Source organism: Theropithecus gelada, chromosome 1, assembly GCF_003255815.1.
Source record: "Theropithecus gelada isolate Dixy chromosome 1, Tgel_1.0, whole genome shotgun sequence".
NCBI classification, from domain to species: domain Eukaryota; kingdom Metazoa; phylum Chordata; class Mammalia; order Primates; family Cercopithecidae; genus Theropithecus; species Theropithecus gelada.
Window position 1 is genome coordinate 43941082 of NC_037668.1, and position 21590 is coordinate 43962671.

General features: G+C 56.0%; 1 protein-coding gene across 2 annotated transcripts in view; it reads right to left on the reverse strand.

Annotated features, from left to right (window-relative positions):
• Positions 1-2087: 2087 nt before the first annotated feature.
• The window catches only part of EPHA2 (EPH receptor A2), a 31681-nt gene continuing 12178 nt past the window's right edge, over positions 2088-21590 (reverse strand). For both annotated transcript variants that reach the window (XM_025354021.1, XM_025354011.1), the window contains 14 exons: positions 16121-16276; positions 15692-16024; positions 13555-13670; positions 12932-13085; positions 12061-12160; positions 11481-11536; positions 11105-11230; positions 10804-10992; positions 10080-10141; positions 9768-9977; positions 9424-9573; positions 7944-8137; positions 7151-7306; positions 2088-3077 (listed from right to left, as the gene is read on the reverse strand). In XM_025354021.1, coding sequence (XP_025209806.1) covers positions 2972-3077; positions 7151-7306; positions 7944-8137; positions 9424-9573; positions 9768-9977; positions 10080-10141; positions 10804-10992; positions 11105-11230; positions 11481-11536; positions 12061-12160; positions 12932-13085; positions 13555-13670; positions 15692-16024; positions 16121-16276 — 2108 coding nt within the window. In that variant the 3' untranslated portion in view covers positions 2088-2971. The remainder of the gene's footprint in view (positions 3078-7150; positions 7307-7943; positions 8138-9423; positions 9574-9767; positions 9978-10079; positions 10142-10803; positions 10993-11104; positions 11231-11480; positions 11537-12060; positions 12161-12931; positions 13086-13554; positions 13671-15691; positions 16025-16120; positions 16277-21590) is intronic.

The following is a 21590-nucleotide window of genomic DNA, read 5'->3' on the forward strand; positions in this document are numbered from 1 at the left end:
GAGACTGCAGACAGCTGCTCACTGGGTTTTGAGCATCGGACCTGTCTGTGGCCCACAGGTTTATGCGTTCTCACATGCCCTTGAAGGGCCTTATGTCCAGGACTTCAAGGGAGAGAGCACACGAGGCCACCTCCCCCAATGCTGAGCCACTTCCTGCGCTCATTCCTGCTCATCAGCAGGGCCATGGCCGAGTTGCTTTGGGAATGGGACTCAAGCCTGGTCTTGACGTGCCCTCATAGCCCAGATTGCTGTGGGTTTGCAAGCTGCAGGCTTACTCCCTACTGGGCCAACAGCTTTGTCAGTGGTAGCGATAGTAGCCATACCCCAGCCACAGAGCTACTGTGGCCACCTGGGTCAGGCCAGGCCAGGGTCAGGCACCAGGAAGGCCTGACTCAGCCATCATGCCCAGTACACTCAGGTGACCCAACACTAATGGGAGGAAGGCCCAGCCAGGTGCTCCCTGCACTCCCATGGCTCACCCAACCCCAGCCACACCTGACACAGGCGGTCAGATGTCTCATGGATGCCCAGTGGGCCAAGACCCAGAGGGAGGCAGCTCTCCTGCAGCAGCGGGGGTCAGGGCAGAGCGTGCCAGCCTTGAGACCCCAGGGCAGGCCGAACACCCTCCCGACTTCGCCAGCGCCTCTCCTGTATCTCCCCGAAGCTCCAGGCTGAGAGTCAGGAGCTCTGGGTTCCAGACCTGCCTCTACCAGTGACAACAATCATGCCACTCCCTGCTTGAAACCTTCAATGACTCCTTATTGCTCTCAGCTTGAAATCCCCACTCCTGGGCCTGCTTTACAAGGCCCTAGAGACCTCTCCAGCACCTCACGTCATGCCTTAATAACACCAAATTGCTTGTGGTTCCCTTGCACAACCATGCGGTTTCACGCCCCCGCGCCTCACTCTGCATCACCCTCCCTTGGCTTCGCTGGTTAACTCCTAGTAGTCCCTGAGGTCTCAGCTCTGGGACCACCTCCTCCAGGAAGTCTTCCTCCTGGGCCTCAGATCATCTCTGCTCCCTGGTTATGTTCCTGGTGACCTGTGTTTGACACCTTCCTAACTAACCCCCGATATGAATGACCTCTGACCTGCAGGGCTGCAACCCGGTAGAGTGGAGAAGGCTCAGGTTTGAAATTAGGACACTGGTGCCGGGCGCAGTGGCCCACGCCTGTAATCTTAGCACTTTGGGAGGCAGAGGTGGGCAGATCACAAGGTCAAGAGATCGAGACCATCCTGGCCAACGTGGTGAAACCCCATCTCTACTAAAAATACAAAAATTAGCTGGGTGTGGTGGCACGCACCTATAGTTCCAGCTACTCAGGAGGCTGAGGCAGGAGAATCGCTTGAACCCGGGAGGCGGAAGTTGCAGCAAGCCAAGATCGCGCCACTGCACTCCAGCCTGGCGACAGAGTGAGACTCCGTCTCAAAAAAAAAAGAGAGAAATTAGAACTCTGACTTTTCTTGAGACTGCTGTGTGACTTTGGGCAAGTCGCTGCATGTCTCTGAGACTCCATTTCCTCATCTAAGAGAAAAGCATCCCACTGAGATTTCTGACCCTGCTTTCAATTCTGGCCTCTGCCCCTAACTTGCTGTGTGGCCTTGAGCAAGTCCAGTTGCTGGGCTCCAGCTTGATTTTCCTTTTCTGTGAAATGGGGCCGCCCACAAAACTCATAACAAAGTGTTGAGGTTCCAACAAGCCGAAACCTGTGAAAAGCTTGTGTAAACCTCAGAGCCATACGTGGATGGTTGAAGGATCTATTTCGACAGCTCCGGGGAGCCGTGGGAGGGAAGCTGATGGCGGCTCTTGCTTTCTCCTACCTCCCAATCCTCCAGAAGACTAAGCGGCCTGGAGATCAAAGGTGATTGGGGCCTGCTGGCATGGAGGCCGGGCTCGGCAAAACCTGCTTCCTGGCCCCCTGCCCACCTCCCACCCACCCCTGCTCCCAGGGTTAAGTGATGTGTCTGCCTCGTGCACGAATCTCTGTTTAAACACTCGGTGTTTGGGGGGAACACTCAACCCCTCAACTCCCACTCAGGAAGCTCTGAGACCCCACTGCTTTTCCCAAGACTGACAGCCAAGATCAGTTTGAATCATCTGCAACTTTATTCCAGAGCAGAAATAAGTCATTTTCTAACAATAAATATAAAAAAAATAATAAATTAAGATTCGAAAAAAATTTTCAACAAAACAAAATCATTAACACTGACAGAATAGAACCTGCTATCTACAGGGATGAGAGATGGGGCCAACTGGGGCATGGGCAGGACACTCCTGCAGCACCGGCCCCCGGGTCCCCAGCTCAGGAATGTTTGACACAGGCCACCCTCTGTCCCCAGCCCTGACGGGAGCCCCTGCCACACACACACATTCTCTCCACAAAGTACAAAATATATATTTAAAAACCTCAACACAACCAAGCATCTTGCAAAGGCCCAGGAAAGCAAGGGTTTGGCCAGTCAGGGATGAGGACGGGGCCCGAGTGTCTAAAGAAGGCACTAGAGGGACGGGGACCGCTTTGGGTCTCGCCCAGTCAAGTTCACGGTCTGCCCTCTTAGTGTGAGAAAATGGAGCTTGAGGTACCCTGTTCACTTGGCACTGGGCCAAGCCGCCCATCTCCTGAGATGGCCTCATGTGGGAGAAGACGAAGGGGAGGTCGGCTTGGGAATATCCTCTGTCTGTCCGAAGGCTGTGGCGGGGCTCCTGCTCCAGGGATGCTGGGGCGTGGCGGTGCCTGCTAAGTGCTCAGCTGTGTGTGCCTCGCAGGGAAAGAGCGCCCAGCCCAGCATCCACGGTCGTCTCCTCAGTTCAGGCCACGGTGTCATCCGAGACCCCTCAGCAGAAGTTGCAGGGGGTATCAGTAGGAAAGAACTAGAAATAAATAAGGTCCCCAGTGGCCCAGCATGGCACAGCAGGAGGCCACTGTCTTCAAGTATTCTTGGCCGATGGGGCTCCAGGCCCTGTCGAGGCTCAGATGGGGATCCCCACCGTGTTCACCTGGTCCTTGAGTCCCAGCAGGCTGTAGGCAATGCGCTTCTGGTGGCCGGGCAGCCGCACCCCAATCCTCTTGATGTCGCTGTGGGCCCGGAGGGAGAGAGGGAGAGTTAGGGGCTAGAGCAGGGGAGGGGGCCGGGCTGGGCAGGGACAGGACTCGGTGGGCGGCAGGGGAGGGGAGTGGAGGGAAGCAGAGGAGGAGGGTGGAGAGGGGGCCTTGGGGACCTGTAGGGCAAGAGAGCTCTGGTTAGGTAGGCCTGGGAGAAGGAGCCACAGCCTAGAAGCTTGCCAAGGTGGCCCATCATCAACAAAGTTAGGAAAACGACAGAAGCCTCAACTCTGTACGATGCTTTAAAAAATAAAAATAAATCAAATCTTCTGAATTATCTGTGAGGCAGGTGCTCTTTTCATCCCCATTTTGCAGATTAAAGAACTGAGGTCAGAGAGGTGAAGTGACTTGTCCAAGGTCACACAGCTAGGAGGTGGAAGAGCTGGGAATCAAACCAGCTATGAACAAATGCCTCCCCTCCCCTCACCCCCAGTCTGTCCCCAGTGCCCCCAGCTCAGGCCTCCTTCCCAGGAACTCTCTAGGGATGTCGCTCAAAGCCTCTCTGCCCAAGGTCTCTTCCCACCCGCTGCCTCATTTCTCCCTCACTCCTTCCAAGTTCCCACTGCTGGTCATGAAGGAAGGACTCGGGAAATACTTGAAGGGTTCAACTCTGCGAGTCTCCATGGGTGAAGCTTGCAGGTCACCAGATCCAGTGACTAGGAAGATGTCTTCCCTTGGGGGAACCTCAGTCTCCTCCCGTGTAAAATGGGAGCTACTGTCCATCTGGAGGGCGAGAGGCCTCAAAACCAGCAGCCGAAGGAGAAGGCAGCATCAGTTCCAGGTGGACAGATGTGCCCAGGAGCCTACAGCCCAGCTTTCCCACCCCCACAGGGTACACACTCTCCTGGGCCCCCCTTCCATGCCCCTCCGTCCCCTCATGAAATCACTTATGCTCCCAGGAACCTGTGAGGAGGGCATTTATTACTCACTTTGGGAGTTTTCTCCTCCACCGTCCTCACCCACTAGCCCAAACCCATGAAAACACCCAGGTTTTTACGGGCCGTCTTTTGGCTGTAAAGGGAGCTAATTATATGATGCAAGATTCTAGTTGCAGTTCTGCAGACATGACTTTCCTACAGGCTCCGGGAGCCCCGGGACAGGCGCAGAGCAGGGAAGGGCAGACCCAGGTGAGTCGGGGGGACTCCGGGACCTCCAGCAGAGGCTGGTGCTCCCTCAGCAGCAGGAAGGCCGGGACACTTGGGAGAACTTCCTATGCTACCCGCACGGGACATTTCTAACCTATATAGTTGGAGGTGCTGAAAAAGCAGCATTTTCCCACACACTTGAAGGTCTTGAATTACGGCCCCTGGACAAGCGCTCAGACCACGGAGAAGGAGACAGGACCCTGGCCCGACCCCAGATTTGCAGTTCCGCAGGTGGAGGAGGGAGTCTGCATTTGGTTGAATCCCAGAAGAAACCTGACATCCGGTTGAAGAACCAGTGGGTTGTAAGCTCCAGGAGGACAAGTGCTGAGACCTCGTCATCTGGGCCCATCACCCCCACAGCCCCTGCTCCCGCCCCCACCCCTGCCCAGGGTCCAGGATAGACCTGGCACATAGTAGGTCCCCAAGGAGTGTCTGCTGCATGAATGAATGAGCGAATGAATGCTTTAGCAGAGATTGGGCCGTTGCTGGGCCACCTCTGGTCCCTCTTGCAAACAGCAGTGGTTAATCTCACAGGACGGGAACACAGTTTGCTTCTGAAGCCCTGTGTAGAAAACTCCAAGGCCATATACTCGGTGAGTTCCTACTGTGTTCTGGCCCTGGGTGCAGGGAGACGGGAGTGAGAAATGGCTCCTAGAGCCTCACGCGTCAGATCATTCATTCATTCAGCAAGCATTCCTTCAGTACCAAGCCTATGCCAAGGACACTGGAGACCCTAAGATCTACAACCTGTGCCCTCGACCCCCACACAGGATGCGGATGCTGCACTCCCAGCTCTAGACAGAGCCTGGGATTGGGCTATTTTTCCGGGGTGCAACATCCACCCCTTTCATCAGCTGCTCACAAAACATCTGGGACCACTAGTCTAGCTAGAAACCCAACTGACTCCAAAATAGCACAAATGGAGAAGAGACAGTGGCTGTGGGACCCCAGGGGAACAGGCAGCTGGTCCCCTGGGAGGGACTCAAGGAGGCAGGAGGTTCAGAAGGGGAGGGGATGGGACACTAAATCCTGATCCCAATGGGAAGGGCACACATTCCCCTGCAACCAGCTCGAAGTCTCCCATTGGGACCCGTGGCGTGTGTAGACCCAGGCTTCAGGTTTTAAAAAGTCCTTTGAGATCCCCATTTATTTGAAAAGAGGCAGAGGAGAAGGAGGAGGCCTGCAGGCCCCAGCTCCGAGCACCAGCGGCTGGTGAGGGGGGAGAGCGAATGACTTCCTGCCTTTATCCAGGCCCTTTCACAACAGCGCACACTGCAGCACTCACACACACACACACAGCCTCCCTCCGTCCAAGACCGCCCCATCCCTGCTCGTGGGAAAGGAATTGGCGAGGAGCACCCCGAGCTATTTAGGGAAGCCTCTAAGAACATGTGTTTCCTATAAGCACTTCTCCTTGCCCTCAGCTCTGGTCACCAGAAGAGAGGCTGTGTTGTCCTTGGTGGGAGCCCCTGGAGGGGCAAAGGGTCTTGTGGATGTTCCCAGGGAAAAGGAGAAAAGGAAGGGTCATTTGCACAGCACTAGAGGAGGAAAGCAAGGGAGTGGAGGAAAAGAGGAGAGCAACAAGGATTTAGCGCCTACTGTATACCAGGCGTGTCATCTGCACTGCACCCATGCAATCCCATCAAACTTGATCAAGGTCACCCACTAGGAAGTGGCAGATGCGGGACTTGAACCCAGGCACGTGTGCAGAGCCCAAGTCTGTGGTCCTGCTGCACTGGCCGGCAGCAAAAGATATCCTGTGATCCATCTCCCCTCCCTACGTCTCCCTGCCTCCCTCTGGTCAGCTCTGTCCCTGCCTGCTTCCCATCACGGACTGTCCCCTGAGAGGGACTGTGGCCTTGGCTAGCAGGTTGGAAGCCCAGCTGAGCAGTTTCCAAAGGCCCTAGAGAATGTTCATGAACAGGCTCAAGTCCCAGAACTTCTGTGACCCAGAACCATGGGAGGCCCAGGTCATCCCATCCATACAGTTCCCAAAACCTCCCAGCCTCGGGGTCTGCTCCCACCGTGACCTTGGGCCATGCACAAGCTGGGTTTTTGAAACCCGCCACTATTTTTAGAGGCACAAAAGGCTAAGAGGATAGTGTCTTCCCCCTCCTGGGACAGGAGGAGGTGTCTGTGCCAAGGCCATGCCGGGAAAAGTCTCAGTGCTGGAGCTGGGACGGAGAGAAGAGCTCCCATGGGGCAGCTCGACAAAGGGCCAAACCCAGGGCCAGCAGGGAGTACGTGGCACTTCTCAGCAGGTGGGACTGCAGGCTGAGAGCCAACCAAATGGAGAGAGGTGCCAGGGGTAGGCCAGGGGTTCAACTCTCCCCTGGGCAGCAAGTAGGGCATCTTGGAGAAGACTGCCCCAAGCTGGCTGTGTGACCTCAGGCAAGCCGGTAACATCTCAGCCTGTTTGTCTACCAGTGACCTCTCTGATCCCTGGGCTCTGGGACCCCGAATGACTGGGGCTGGAATCCTGCTCTGCCCCTAGTGGCTGTGGGACCCTGGGCGGGTCACTGCACTTCTCTGCATCTGTTTCTCACCTGCACCTGTTTCTCACCTGTTAACAGGACTCACCCTGCTGGGTTCTCATTCAAAGTGCTCAAGCAGAGACCGCACACAGCCCTCAGTAAACAGTAGCTACCATTATGATTACGGTTACTATTATTTCCCCACTCTGGTAAAGGATGTAGGAAGAGGAAAGAGCTGAGAGTGGGCGCCCAGAACTGCCAGCTGCTGGCGGAGCTCTGCCCTTGCCTTCCAAGGAGCCTCTTACCAGAAGAGAAAGAACGAAGAGTGGAGCATTGAGGGGCAGGGAAGAGGGTTGGGGGCGTGGAGGCAGCCTCTGGAGTGGGAGGCAGCAGGGGTGGTGGGGGAACAGGAAGGGGCCTGACTCACTCGTTGGTCATCTGCACCACCTTCTCGATGGCAGTGTAGCCGGCCGCCATGAAGTGCTCCGTATACTGCTGCATCTTGATGGACTCCAGCCACTCGGACACCGTGCGGAAGGGCACCCCCTCCGAGCCACTCGTGCTGGGGAGCCGGATAGACACCCTGCAACCGGAAGCACTGCAGGTGAGGGGCTGCAGCACCCAGTCCACCCTGGGCCCCGCGCCTGCTGCTCCCTAACCTGGATGATTGACTCAGCTGCCCCGTGCCTCGGTTTCCTTATCTGGGCAACGGGGAAGCCCAGTCACGTAGGGTTCAATGAGACCTCCTGGCATGTTGGGAGCGCTCAGCATCTGTAACTACTGCTGCCCCTCCACTCCTACTAACAGGATCACCACCAATAACTACCAGATCATAAAACGCTATGAGCAGAGATTCCGGATCCCGAGGTCACAATCCCAGCCTGACCACTTCCAGCTATGTAAGATATTCAATCACCCTGTGTCTCAGTTTCCTCTTCTACAAAATGAGGATAATTTTGTAGAAGAGGACTCATCTCGTACGTTGTTTAAATGAATGAAAACGTATTAACTGTTCACACAGTGCCCTGCACCCTCAACATAAGCTGGTTGCTCCTATTAGGATTTCCGGGGTCATCGTGTCCAGTCTAAGTCAAGTCCACACATAACCTCTGAGCCCCCAGCACCCCTCAACTTCCCCTGGGTGGCCACTCTACCGAAGTGGTTCAGGAGTCTGCAGAAGGGAAATTGGGGTCATCATAGGCAGAGGGCACAGAACTCACCGGGGGTCGAAGTCAGCCAGGGTCTTGAGGGAGTCAGGGGCACGGATGAGCTTGTCCAGGATGCTGACGATGTCAGCAAACTTGGGGCGGCGGGCACGCTCCTGCTGCCAGCACTGCATCATGAGCTGGTAGATGGCGGAGGGGCAGTCCATGGGCGTGGGGAGCCGGAAGCCATCGTTGATTGCTTTCATCACCTGGCAGGGCATGAAGGTCAGGGGTGTTGTTGCAGAAAGCCACTGAAACCCTATACAGCCTCCAGCCTACGGAAGTGGGCTTCGGAGGGAAGGGAAACAGGAACACCCCAGAAACACACGGGAAGGGTCTTTCTTGAGCTGACACCCAACCTTCAGAGCTGCCCAAAGGGCAAATGCCTAAGAGGCTGTGGCCAGAGTTCACTGGAAGGGACTTTTTTTTTTTTTTTTTGACTGAGACAGGGTCTCAGTCTGTCACCCAGGCTAGAGTGCAGTGGCACTATCAAACCTCATGGCAGCCCCAGCCTCCTGGGCTCAAATGATCCTCCCACCTCTGCCTCCTGAGTAGCTGAGACTACAGGTACGTGCCACCACGCTTGGCTAATTTTTAAATTTTTTGTGCAGATGGGGTTTCATCATGTTGTCCAGGATGGTCTCGAATTCCTGAGCTCAAGTGATACTCCTGCCTCAGCCTCCCAAAGTGCTAGGATTATAGGCATGTGCCATGGCTCCCAGCTAGAAGGGACCCTGCTCCCTCACAGGGCACTAGGTAGCAGCCACACTGTGTGCCCTCAGCCCAGCCTCCCTCCCATCTCTCATCTCCTCCTTCTCTTCATCTGGCTGCCTTATAGTGCCCTTGGTCTTGGCAGAGACGTGACCTCTTCTGAGAAGCTTCCCAGGTCACCAGGCTGAATAAGGCACCAAGCACACAGACACGCACACACATGGATGCACACACACGCATGGACACACGGATACACACGCACACCCCACTCCTTGTTTCATCTCTGCACTCTATGACCCAGCTCCTGGAACCCAGCACAAGGCCTGGCACGCAGTAGATCCTCAAGAAATATTTACGGGGCTGGGTGCGGTGGCTTACGCCTGTAATCCCAGCACTTTGGGAGGTGGAGGTGGGTGGATCACTTGAGGTGCGGAGATAGAGACCAGCCTGGCCAACGTAGTGAAACCCCATCTCTACTAAAAATACAAAAATTAGCTGGGTGTGGTGGCGCATGCCTGTAATCCCAGATACTCGGGAGGCTGAGGCAGGAGAATTGCTTGAACCTGGGAGGTGGAGGTTGCAGTGAGCCGAGATCATGCCATTACACTCCAGCCTGGGTGACATGAGCAAAACTCTGTCTCCAGAAAAAAAAAAAAAAGAAACATTTATGGAGCAAACCTAAGAAGGTTTGTCTAAACTCTCCTCTGCCCAGCCCCTGGAGTTTCAGATGAGTAAAGGCTTGAGTTCAGGTCCGGGCAGGTCTGGGGAGGGCAAGGGCACCCACCTCATGGTTGGACAGCTCCCAGTAGGGCCGCTCGCCATAGGTCATCACCTCCCACATGACAATGCCAAAGCTCCACACGTCACTGGCAGAGGTGAACTTGCGGTAGGAAATGGCCTCCGGAGCCGTCCAGCGGATCGGGATCTTGCCACCCTGCAGGGAACCCAGGCCTAGTCACCACTATCCCCTCTGGCTGGCCCCAGGACCATTGCAACCAGGCCCCAGGACCCCTCCCTGGACTCCTACAGGTGTTCCACCTCCTGAAGCCCATGCCCAGGCATACAGGCAAGAGGACACCAGGCAGGGCGAAGGCTGCTTCTCCCTTGAGGTCCCCTTCCCCAACTCACACTGGTGGTGTAGGTGGCCTCGGGGTCGTCCTCCAGCACGCGGGACAGGCCAAAGTCAGACACCTTGCAGACCAGGTTGCTGTTGACGAGGATGTTGCGGGCAGCCAGGTCACGATGCACATAGTTCATGTTGGCCAGGTACTTCATGCCAGCTGCGATGCCCCGCAGCATGCCCACCAGCTGCAGCACGCTGAACTCGCCATCCTTCTCCTGCCAGAGCATGGGCACTCAGTTGCAGGCCAGCCCTGAACCTGCAAGGCCAGCCCTAGGCCCCATGGCCAGGCATGCCCGCCCCATAACCCACATCCTTACCCGAAGGAACTTGTCCAGGGCCCCGTTCTCCATGAACTCAGTGATGATCATCATGGGCTTGTCTGTTGGGGGGGGGCACAGGTGAGAGGTAAGTGTGCCCGGGCGTGTGGGAGAGGTGGGCACAGGTATGGGGCAAGGTGGGCACAGGTGTAGGAGAGGTGGGCACAGGTGTGAGAAGAGGTGGGAACAGGTGTGGGGAAGGGTGGGTACAGGTATGGGGAGAGGAGGGCACAGGTGTGGGGAAAGATGAACATGGGTGGAGGAGTGGGCACAGGTATGGGGAGAGGTGGGCACAGATGTTGGGGAGGAGGTGGGTGCAGGTATCAGGGACAGGTGGGCACAGGTGTAGAGGAGGTGGGTACAGGTATGGGGAAAGGTGGGCACAGGTGGAGTGGGCACAGGTATGGGGAGAGGTGGGCTCAGGTATTGGGGAGGTGGGTGCAGGTGTAGAGGAGGTGGGCACAGGTATAGAGGAGGTGGGTGCAGGTATGGGGGAAGGCGGGCACAGGTGTAGAGGAGGTGGGTGCAGGTATGGGGGGAAGGTGGGCACAGGTGTAGGGGAGGTGGGTGCAGGTATGGGGAGAGGTGGGCACAGGTGTGGATGAGGTGGGTGCAGGTATGGGGGGAAGGTGGGCACAGGTATAGGAGAGGTGGGCACAGTCACAGACAGAGCCTCTGCTAGGTGGCCCCTCTCCACCCCATGTGGGCAGGCCCCAAGCCTCACATTTGGAGACGACGCCCTCCAGGCGGATGATGTTGTGATGGCTGAACTGGCCCATGATGCCGGCCTCACCGAGGAAGTCCACTCGCTGCTTCTCTGTGTAGCCAGCTTTCAGCGTCTTGATGGCCACGGGCACCTCCTTCTTCCCCGAGGATGTCTTCAGCGTGCCCTTGTACACCTCCCCAAACTCTCCTGTGGGCAGGCAGGGTCAGGGGAGCGCCCCAGTCAGGCCCGGCACGAGGGCTCCCACCCTGTGTCACCACCACTGCCTCCTCAGGGCCCCTCAGCAGCGGGCCGACCTCACCTGCTCCGATCACCTTCTGCCGAGTGACACAGGACGGATGGATCTCGGTGGTGAACTTCAACACAGCTTGGTTGGGGTCCTCATATGTGTGTGGGTCCACGTATGTCTTCAGGGGTTTCAGTTGTTCTGGAAGGAGAAGAGGTGGGGTCACAGGCAGCTCAGGAGCGGCCCCATGGGGGGTGCCCTGGAGTCAGAGAAGGTCACGTGATCTTCAGAGACTTGCACGAGGCTGTTGGGGATGGACCCCTCAGAGCTGCCCACGGAAGCCTGTGGCCCAACCTCAGTGCGCTGGGAACATCCTGGCTGCCCCCACCTCCCCCACAGAGCTGGGGACGGTGCCCGCAGGGCTGGGCCTGGAGCCGGGGCTGCATCTCACCTGACTTGGAGAAGTAGACGTCCTCCGGGGACTGGCGGGCGCGCAGGTTCTTCCTCCTGAAACAGCCCCACAGGGAACCAAATGCAGGGAGGTCAGTGAGGTCTGCTCCGGCCAGGGAAGCCTCCTGACCCTACTTTGGTCTGAGGGGGACCTGGGGTGCTCAGAACGCAGCCCAGTCCCCGCTGTCGCTGCCCAAGCTCCACTCTCAGGGCCGAGGGTGCGGAGAAGGCGGGCGGAGCGAGCCAGGACTCCCTCCCCGGGATCTAGGCCCCAGAATGGCCCCTTAAGCAGCGGTGACGAAGGCATTTCCATTACAGCTACTCGGGGTTTCCTGCCTGCGTGTCCAGAGGAAGTGTGGACACATCATTAAAAACAAGAGCAGAGGTAATGAAGCCCGTGTCCTGGCCCCGCCGCGTGCCAGGCACTTCACTCCAGCTCGTATATCCTCGCATCATCCAGAGGCAGGGATTAGACTCGACTAGAGTCCTATGGGCCCCATGGTTCAGATGAGGAAACGGAGGTTCCTGCCCCATTTTCCCACCCAAGCCCATGAGGAGCCAGGGTATGGGCTCTGACGAACCTGCGGTGGATAAAGAAGCCAGCTCCTGCCAGCAGCAGAAGCAGGACCACACAGACAGCCACACCGCCAATCACCGCCAAGGAGCCAGATCCCTCCGGGGCTGGTGGAAGAAACCAGGTGATGACAAATCACAAATCTCAGCAACACCCGCGCTGCACCCAAGACACCTGGGCCCCTACTGTGTGCTGGGTGCTTGCACTTTTGCACTTGGGAAGGCTCCAGAGGGTACTCAGTCCCATTTCACAGACGGTCAGGCGGAGGCCTTCCCAAAGGTCTCACAGGAGGTACTGCAGGTGTGTGGGGCTCAAAGCTCTGGCTCTTTCTGCGATGCGGATTTGTTTTTGTTTTTTTTTTTGTTTTTTTTTGAGACGGAGTCTCACTTTGTCACCCAGGCTGGAGTGCAGTGGCACCATCTCGGCTCACTGCAAGCTCCGCCTCCTGGGTTCACGCCATTCTCCTGCCTCAGCCTTGGAGTAGCTGGGACTACAGGCACGCACCACCACGCCCGGCTAATTTTTTGTATTTTTAGTAGAGACGGGGTTTCACCATGTTAGCCAGGATGGTCTCGATCTCCTGACCTCGTGATCCGCCCGCCTCGGCCTCCCAAAGTGCTGGGATTACAGGCGTGAGCCACCGCGCCCGGCGCAATGCGGATTTGAACTTCCTCACATCACTGTCGTGAATTCACATCCCAGCTCTTCCACCCCTCAGCCCTCCATGCTTCCCTGTCCCCAGGCCTGGGGGCAGTCCCCGAAGGGCTGACGGAGAAAGGGGCATTTCTAAGTTCTTTGATTCACTTCCTTTCCCAAGATGTCTCAATTGCTTGGTTCTGGGCCCTGGCCCAGTCCATGCCCAGGGTCCCCCAACTCACACAGTGTCTGGAATTCGTGCACCTTGCTGCCGGCCCCCTGGCCCTCCTGCGTCAGTGCCTGCACCTGGACCAGGTAGGTGGTGTCCGGAGCCAGGTCGTCCAGGGTCACAGAGAAACCCTCGGTGCGGCGTACATTGTAGCTGTTGGAGTCTCCCTGTGGGTGGGTGGCAGGCAGAGGAGCGGGCAGTGAGGGCAGGGCAGGGCAGGGGCCTTGGCTCAGCCTGCTGGAGACCACCCTGAGCTAGCAAGGTGGCTTGCCTTTGTTAGCAAACTTGAGGCTCTTCTTACAGAGGAGGAAACTGAGACTCAGAATTAAGTGACTCACTCAAGGTCAGAACCACTAAATGCATGACCCAGGACTCAAACCGAGCTGTGTGGGGTCCCCAAATTCTGCCCCTGTCCTCACCCTGACTGCCTCTTCCAAGGACACCATGTCTTCTCTCCTACAAATCTCTGCTGTGCTGCCTTGGGAGATGTAACCCCCTGGCAGACCCCAGGTCTGTTTCCCCATCTGCAGAAGAGTGCTTCTTCAGATGGCTGGGTGGTTTGGTGAGCATCTATGTGACCAGCCTATCCCCTGCTCTCAGCCCAGCTAGAGCCAGCCCCGACCCTCTGGGAGTTACCTTCTTGCGGTAGGTGACCTCGTACTTCCACACGCGGCTCTGCTGTGGCGGGGGGATGCTCCAGGAGACGCTAAGCGAGGTGGTGCTGCGGCCCTCCAGTCTCACCTTGGGGGGCTCTGGGCAGGAAAGGCAGTGGGGGAAGCAGGTAAGAAGCTGCCTACGGGCAGGCAGGGTTTGTGGGGGACAAATGGACGTGGAGCCAGATCCTCCACAGCTCAGATTCTTTTATTTTTTTTGAGATAGGATCTCGCTCTGTTACCCAGGCTCAAGTGCAGTGGCACGATCTCGGCTCACTATAGCTTCGAACTCCTGTGCTCAAGTGATCCTCCTGCCTCAGCTTCCTGAATAGCTGGGGCTACAGACACGTGCTACTGTACCTGGCTAATTTTTGTATGTTTTGCAGAGATGGGGTCTCCCTATGCTGCCCATGCTGGTCTCAAATGCCTGAGCTCAAGCAATCCTCCTGCCTCAACCTCCCAAAATGCTGGGATTATGGGCATGGTCACCATGCCCAGCTCCTAGGCTCTTTAGATCCCAGTCTAGGATCCTAACCTTCCAGTTCCGGAGCACAGGACCAGACCCCCAGGCCTCCACCTTGTCCCCATTACAGGGGCTGGCACATCAGAGGTGTCCCATATTTATGACAGAATAAATAATAATAATAATAAAAGGCCAGGCGCAGTGGCTCACACCTGTGGCTCACATCCCAGCACTGTGGGAGGCCGAGGCGGGAGGATCACCTGAGATTGGGAGTTCGAGACCAGCTTGACCAACATGGAGAAACCATGTCTCTACTAAAAATACAAAATTAGCTGGGTGTGGTGGTGCATGCCTGTAATCCCAGCTACTCGGGAGGCTGAGACAGGAGAATAGCTTGAACCCGGGAGGCAGAGGTTGCGGTGAACCAAGATCGTGCCATTGCACTCCAGCCCGGGCAACAAGAGCAAAACTCTGTCTCAAAAAAAAAAAAAGAAGAAGAAGAAGAAATAACTTTTGCTGAATGCTATCTTTTTTTTTTTTTTTTCTCTTAAAGAAGAACTAACTTTTGCTGCATGCTTGCTTTTTTTTTTTTCCTTTTGAGACGGAGTTTTGCTCTTGTTGCCCAGGCTGGAGTGCAATGGTACGATCTCAGCTCACTGCAACCTCCGCTCCCTAGGTTCAAGTGATTCTCCTGCCTCAGCCTCCCAAGTAACTGGGATTACAGGCATGTACCACCACACCTGGCTAATTTTTTGTATTTTTAGTAGAGATGGGGTTTATTCCATGTTGGTCAGGCTGGTCTCGAACTCTCGACCTCAGGTGATCTGCCCACCTCAGCCTCCCAAAGTGCTGGGATTACAGGTGTAAGCCACCATACCCGGCCTCAATCCTCAATTATTATCCCACTTTACAGGTGAGAACACTGAGGCCCAGAGAGGTTAAGTAACCTGCCCACAGTCACAGAGCTCAGAAGCAGCTCTAGAGCAGGGATGTCCAATCTTTCAGCTTCTATGGGCCATAATGGAAGAAAAATTGTCTTGGGCCACACATAAAATACACCAACACTAACGACAGGTGATGACCTAAAAAAAATAAACAAATAAAAATTGCAGGCTGGGCACAGTGGCTCATGCCTGTAATCTCAGCACTTTGGGAGGCTGAGGCAGGCAGATCATCACGAGGTCAGGCGATCAAGACCAGCCTGGCCAACATAATGAAACCCCGTCTCTACTAAAAATACAAAAAATTAGCTGTGTGTGGTGGCACGTGCCTGTAATCCCAGCTACTCGGGAGGCTGAAGCAGGAGAATCGCTTGAACCCAGAAGGCAGAGATTGCAGCGAGCTCAGATCGAGCCACTGCACTCCAGCCTGGGCAACAGAGCGAGACTCTGTCTCAAAAAAAAAAAAAAAGGAAAAAAAATTGCAAAAATAATCTCATAACGTTTTAAGAAAATTTACGAATTTGCGTTGGGCCATATTCAATGTTGGCTGGGGCTGCATGTGGCCCACAGGTTGGACAAGCTTGCTCTAGAGACTGTGCCTTTAACCACATACTCTGCTGTCTCTCTCTAAACACACCCGAGCCCCAGGTGGCCGTCCTCCTTAAGCCCCACCTGGGCAGGCCCCATAGGGCACAGCTGCCACCCCTGGACCTCACCTGTCTGGTTGATGCTGACACTGGCAGTACGGAAGCTGCGGCTGGTCACCAGGCCTGAGACACCGTTGCGGGCCTCTACGGTGAAGGTGTAGTTCATGTGAGGCTCCAGGTCGCTGACTGTCACACTGGTGCGGGTCAGTCCGTGTGGAGGCTCTGAGTAGCGCACACTAGACTCACACGGCCCACACTCCCCAGACTCGGGCCAGCACTGTTCGCAGGTGACGCTGTAGATGATGTCCTCGCGGCCCCCGCTGTCCTGAGGGGGCGTCCAGCGCAGCTCCACCTTGGCACCCATGCCCACGGCCGTGAGGTAGTGTGGGGCGGAGGGGGGTCCTGCACAGACGGGAGGAGTCAGTGCTCTGCTGGACCCAGGCGGATATGTCACATGTCACCCTCAGTCACGCCACCCTGACCCACTGCAAGACTCACGTGTGCAGGGCATCGACATTGGGTCCTGAGGTGCCCGGAAGAAGCCTTCCTCACACTCGCAGGAGGTGGCACCCTCAGGGGATGGCAGCGTGTGCTCAGGGCACTCCAAGCAGGGGCTCTCAGACACCTCAAACTTAAAGAATCCAGGCGAGCAGGCTGGTGGGCACAGGACATACAGAGCACGAGGACATCAGTTCAATCTGCTTCCACCCCACGTGACTGTCTCATTCCCTCACCAGGGACCCCTGCCCTGCAAACAGGTCAATAAATCTCTATGGACCTGTTTTCTCGTTGGCAAAATGTCTTGTGATGGAAAAATGCATGGCAAAAGCCTAGCATGTAGCAGGCACCCAGGAAGTGCTTCACACACATGCTGCAAACCTTTGCTTCACTCCCCACTGGCTCCTGCAAGAAGCACCACACCCCTGAGCCTGGCATTTAAGGCCATACCTTGCCTTTCAGCTAACCAAGAATCCCATCACAGCCTAGCTAAGCACTTCACCAAGCACGCTGCCCACCGGCCTCATTCCCATTCATCCGTGCAGACTAGCCTGTCAGGTCCCCACCTGGGTAGCTGAGAGCTGCCCAGGGCAATGACTGCCTCTTCTTGACCATGTGTATTTGTTGACTGTCAGCACCACCCTGACTCACTGGCCAGCCTCATCAATTCAGGATGCCATTCCTGCAGGTGTTCCCTCCAGCCCAGGACCTGCCCGCCTTTCCATTCGGGGCTGACCAGGAAGGAGGAAAGGCCAAGCCCCCGGCATTTTCTCTGGCTCTGCTTCCAGGACCGAGTCATATCCGCCACTCACAAGGACAGCCAGGAAGTGACTCTTCCTCCCCCAGTGGCCAGTCCTGTCCTGGCCCAGCAGGCTGGGGGCTCAGGCACCTGACTCCGGGGGCTTCTTCCTCCCACCACCCTATCCTGTCTCATCCCACCGCTGCCCTAAGCCCCTTCCTGGCCCTACAGGCAGGAAGCTGCCCAGACACAGGGTTCATGGTGCAGGGCTGTCCAGGGCTTGGGCAGCTGCTGAAGTGGACAGGGTGAGTAGAGGCCACCCTAGGGAGCTCCCCCAACAACCCTACAATACTAATCCTTCAGATTGTTCTGGTGACAGGGTCCTGAGACACCTCCAACCTCAGCACCACGTTCACCACACACACAATGATCCTCTGCTCTGTGTCTGGCCCAGCCCCAGTGCTGGGTATGCACCAAGATGAAAACAAACCCCTGATCTCAGGGAGCAGAAGCACCTGACAAGGTCTGCAAGACAGAGGGAGGAAACAAGCTAAGAGCTAAGGGGGTGGAGGAGGGGAAACAACCTTGGCCAGGAAGTCTGAGAAGTCACAGGGGACATTTTGGTTGGGGTTCAGAGGCTGCATAAGAGTTCAGCAGGGGAGTGATAGCTATTGGGAGAGGGAGTTAGGAGTGAGAAAGAGCATGACTAATACGGAAGGTATGAGTGGGTTTGTGGGCACAAATGTGGGGAGCAACAAGCAATAAAGCAGTTGAGAATGCCAGGCCAAGCAGCTGGGACTTTATCCTGGAGGCAATGGAAAGCTGCTGGAGGTCTGATATGGGGAGGTCAGATTCCTGCCTTCAGGAAAAATCTGTGCCTGGAGGCAGCTTTTGTCCAAGACCCTGGGGACAGCCTGGCTCCTAATAGCCTAAGGACAACCCTCTCCAGGGAAGCCAATTTCAAGTGCCCTGGCCCAAGCAGGCCGGGTAACTCTCAGGAGCAGAATCTGGAGCGAAGACTCTCTTCGTCCAGTCCCCTGTGTGAGCAGAGGTGGGGAGGGGGGGACCAGGAGTCAGGGGAACATGACTCAAAGGACACCCAGCTCCGTAAGGTGCCAGATTGTGACTTCCTGCTAATGACTCTGCTCTCAGAACCAGGCTGCATCCCTGTCCCCTCCCCACCCTGGCCCAGGGACCACACAAACAGCCACTCTCACCTCCTCGGCCCATCCTGCTTCTGCAGACCCTCAGCATTGGCCCTGCGAGAGCTCAAGCACACAGGCCAGGGAAGGGGGCTTGTCCTGGGTCACGCAGCAGGACAGAGGAGGCCCGGGGCCCGACTCCTGCTCTGCACAGAGCCTGAAGTCCCAGTGACAGTGACTGCAAATAAGCACCTACTGTGCGCAGGGCTCGGGCTGAGCACTTTACACTCATTTAGTCCTCACAATAGACCTGCTATATACAGGCACTATTAGCGCTCGTTCCACTTTGGAGGTGAAGAGAGACAAAAAACCTTGCCTGAAGTCACCAAGCTCCCAAGACAGGAAATCAGAACTCAAACTTAGGATGTCTGATTTTCAGCCTCTCTCCTCTCCCACTCCTTTTTCTTTTTTTTCTTTTCTTTTTTCTTTTTTTGTTTTTGAGATGCAGTCTCGCTCTGTTGCCCAGGCTGGAGTGCAGTGGTGGGATCTCAGCTCACTGCAACCTCTGCCTCCTGGGTTCAAGCAATTCTCCTGCCTCAGCCTCCTGAGTAGCTGGAACTACAGGCACCCGCCATCACGCCTGGCTAACGTTTGTATTTTTAGTAGAGATGCAGGCCGGTCTCGAACTCCTGGCCTCAAGTGATTCACCCGTCTCGGCTTCCCAAAGTGCTGGGATTACAGGCGTGAGCCACCGCACTGGGCCTCTTTTCCCACTTCTGTTCTTAGGAACACTTCAATTTGGAGCAAAGAGCAATCAACATTCTGAAACAAGCCTGAAGAGACAGGAGATAAGGCCTGACCCACTTCAAAAGCCAGACGCTCCCGATTATTTTCAGAGCAGCTGTGGGTCTCTGTGTTGTGGAGGGAGGGGGAGGGCATTGCCCACCACAGATCTGGGCATTTTTGTGTCTGTGAGCAGAGAAGTGTAGAATCCAGCCCAGGGGGTTGGTTGGGTGGCTAAAGTGGTCTTCCTCAAGCCCCAAATGTCTTTCAAGTCTCCTATTGTATTTGGAAACCCATGAGTATATTGCATCCCTCCCCATAACGTATCTGCATGATACAAAAATAGCTCTCTCCTCCCCCAGATCTTTGAGCAAAACTGAGACTCCAGAAAGCCGGGCCGTGTTTATCCTGGGGTTTCAATTCCCCCAAATGCCCTGACTTGTCTGCTGAGGAGACTTCACCTGGCTAAGTGCTGGCTCCAGGTGGTCCAGGGCCAGCAGACTTGGGAAGCTCGGGGGCGTTCCCAGCTCAGGCTCTCAGGCCAGGCAGGGGCCATAAACCCCCACAGCCCGGCTCGGACCCACTGAAGGCTTTAGCAAACCCTCACAATGCCCCGACTCCCCACCGTGCGGCTGCTCCTATGCCAAGAGGAGGAAGTGGGGGAAGAGACGGGCTCTTTGGCCCCAGCGCCCGGGGGTGGCTTGCCTGCTGCCGCCAGGAAAGAGGGAATTTGGAGAGATTTCCGCTGCGGATGTGCCAGATAATACAGTGGAGGGGCAGCGTCAACAGGGCATGTGCCTGCCCGACGAGATGTGCTTCCCCTCCTCCAACCACAGAGCTACCAGGGCCTGTCTCCAGGACCCCGCCAGAGTTTCCAAGTACTCAGGGGTCCCAGAGTTCATGAGTAGGACACCAGCAAGCCCCTGTGTTCTTCCTGACTTTATCTAGTTGGATTTCCTGGCATTCTGGGCGGGCAAGTGGGGACAGGGGTCACACACACTCAAACACACCCATATACACCAAATACCTACTGTTCCTTAGCCAACCAGCAAACTCCTATGCATCCTTTAATACCCAGCTTAAGCTCCTCTACACAGCCCTCCCAGACTGCCCAATTCCTGGCCCTCCTGGCCCCCATTAGGGCATCTATTAATCTTATGTTTACCAAATAGAAATGTGCACTTCATATGTGTCTGGCACAATGTTGGGTGCTAGGATATGATGGTGAGACAGATAAACACCGTTTCAGCTCCAGGGGAATTCATAACTTGGCTTTCATGTTCCATTAGAAATTATTCCTGCATGTATCAGGAGCTTCTGTGAGAGTAGCAGCTCCTGAGGAGCAGGAATGGAGACCAATTTATCTGTATCCCATGGCCCAGTGGTGCTCAGTTAATGTTTGCTGAATGGAAGGACAGATGGATGGATGGATGGATGGATGGATGGATGGATGGATGGATGGATGGATGGATGGATGGATGGATGGATGGATGGATGGATGGATGGATGGATGGATGGATGGATCGATGGATGGATGGATGGATGGATAGATGGGTGGGTTGGTGGGTGGATGGGTAGATGAGTGTGTGGATGGATGGATGGGTGGATGAATGGACGAATGGACGAATGGCTGGAGAGGGTATGAGTGGGTGGATGAATGGACAGATGAATGGACAAGTGGATGTTTGGGTTGGTGGGTGGACGGGTGGATGAGTGGGTGGGTGGATGGAAGGATGGATGGATGGGTGGAGGGGTGGACGGATGGATGGATAGATGGGTGGGGAGGATGGACAGATGAATGGACAAGTGGATGGGTGGGTTGGTGGGTAGACAGGTGGATAAGTGGATGGATGGATAAGGGATGGATAGGTAGGTGGGTGGGTGGGTGGAGGGATGGATGGATGGATGGATGGATGTGGAGGATGGACAGATGAATGGACAAGTGGATGGGTGGGTTGGCGGGTGGACAGGTGGATGAGTGGATGGATGGATGAGGGATGGATAGGTAGGTGGGTGGGTGGAGGGGTGGATGGATGGATGGGTGAGGGGATGGGTGGAGGGGTGGATGGATGGATGGGTGGAGGAGGGTATGAGTGGGTGGATGGATGGACAGATGAATGGACAAGTGGATGGGTAGTTTGGTGGGTTGGCAGGTAGATGAGTGAATGGATGGATGATGGATGGATGGATGGATGGTGGATGGAGGAGTGAGTGGGAGAGAGAATGGGTGGCAAACCTACCATGTACACATGAAATATGCACTCCAGGGCCAGAGAAGTGAGCAGTGTTTCAGCGCCCAGAGAGACACTGTGGAGAAGGTCCACCAGGATGCCTACTTGCCTTGCACAAGAGCCTAACTTTGGCACACCTGTGGCACACCTGTGGAGAGCTGTTCTGGCCCCGGTTGTCTGGCAGGCCTGGGCCACTCCGAGCAGAGGAACTGGGGCACAGTGGCTGCACCTCCGGCTATACCCTGGTTTTTCCAGTTCCTGATGCCCGCCCCTCAGGTGGCAGCATGAGGTGACTCAGGGACAGACGCCCTTATCGTGACGCAAGTCCAGCCCCCAGTGAAGCCCCTCATCCCAAGGCACAGCCACCTCCCAGGCTGGCAGTGGCAAGGTTGTGAGGTCAAGAGGTCATGGTGGCAATTTACCTAGGGCTAGTCACCGCCCAAGCCCGGCCCAGCAGGCGACCGCAGGAACCACCTTGGCCCAAGGATGTGGAGCTTGGACTTTGTCTCTGGGCCCTGACAGACGGCAAATGGCGACCTATGGGTTACTGACCCAGCAAATAAGGGAGCTGACAA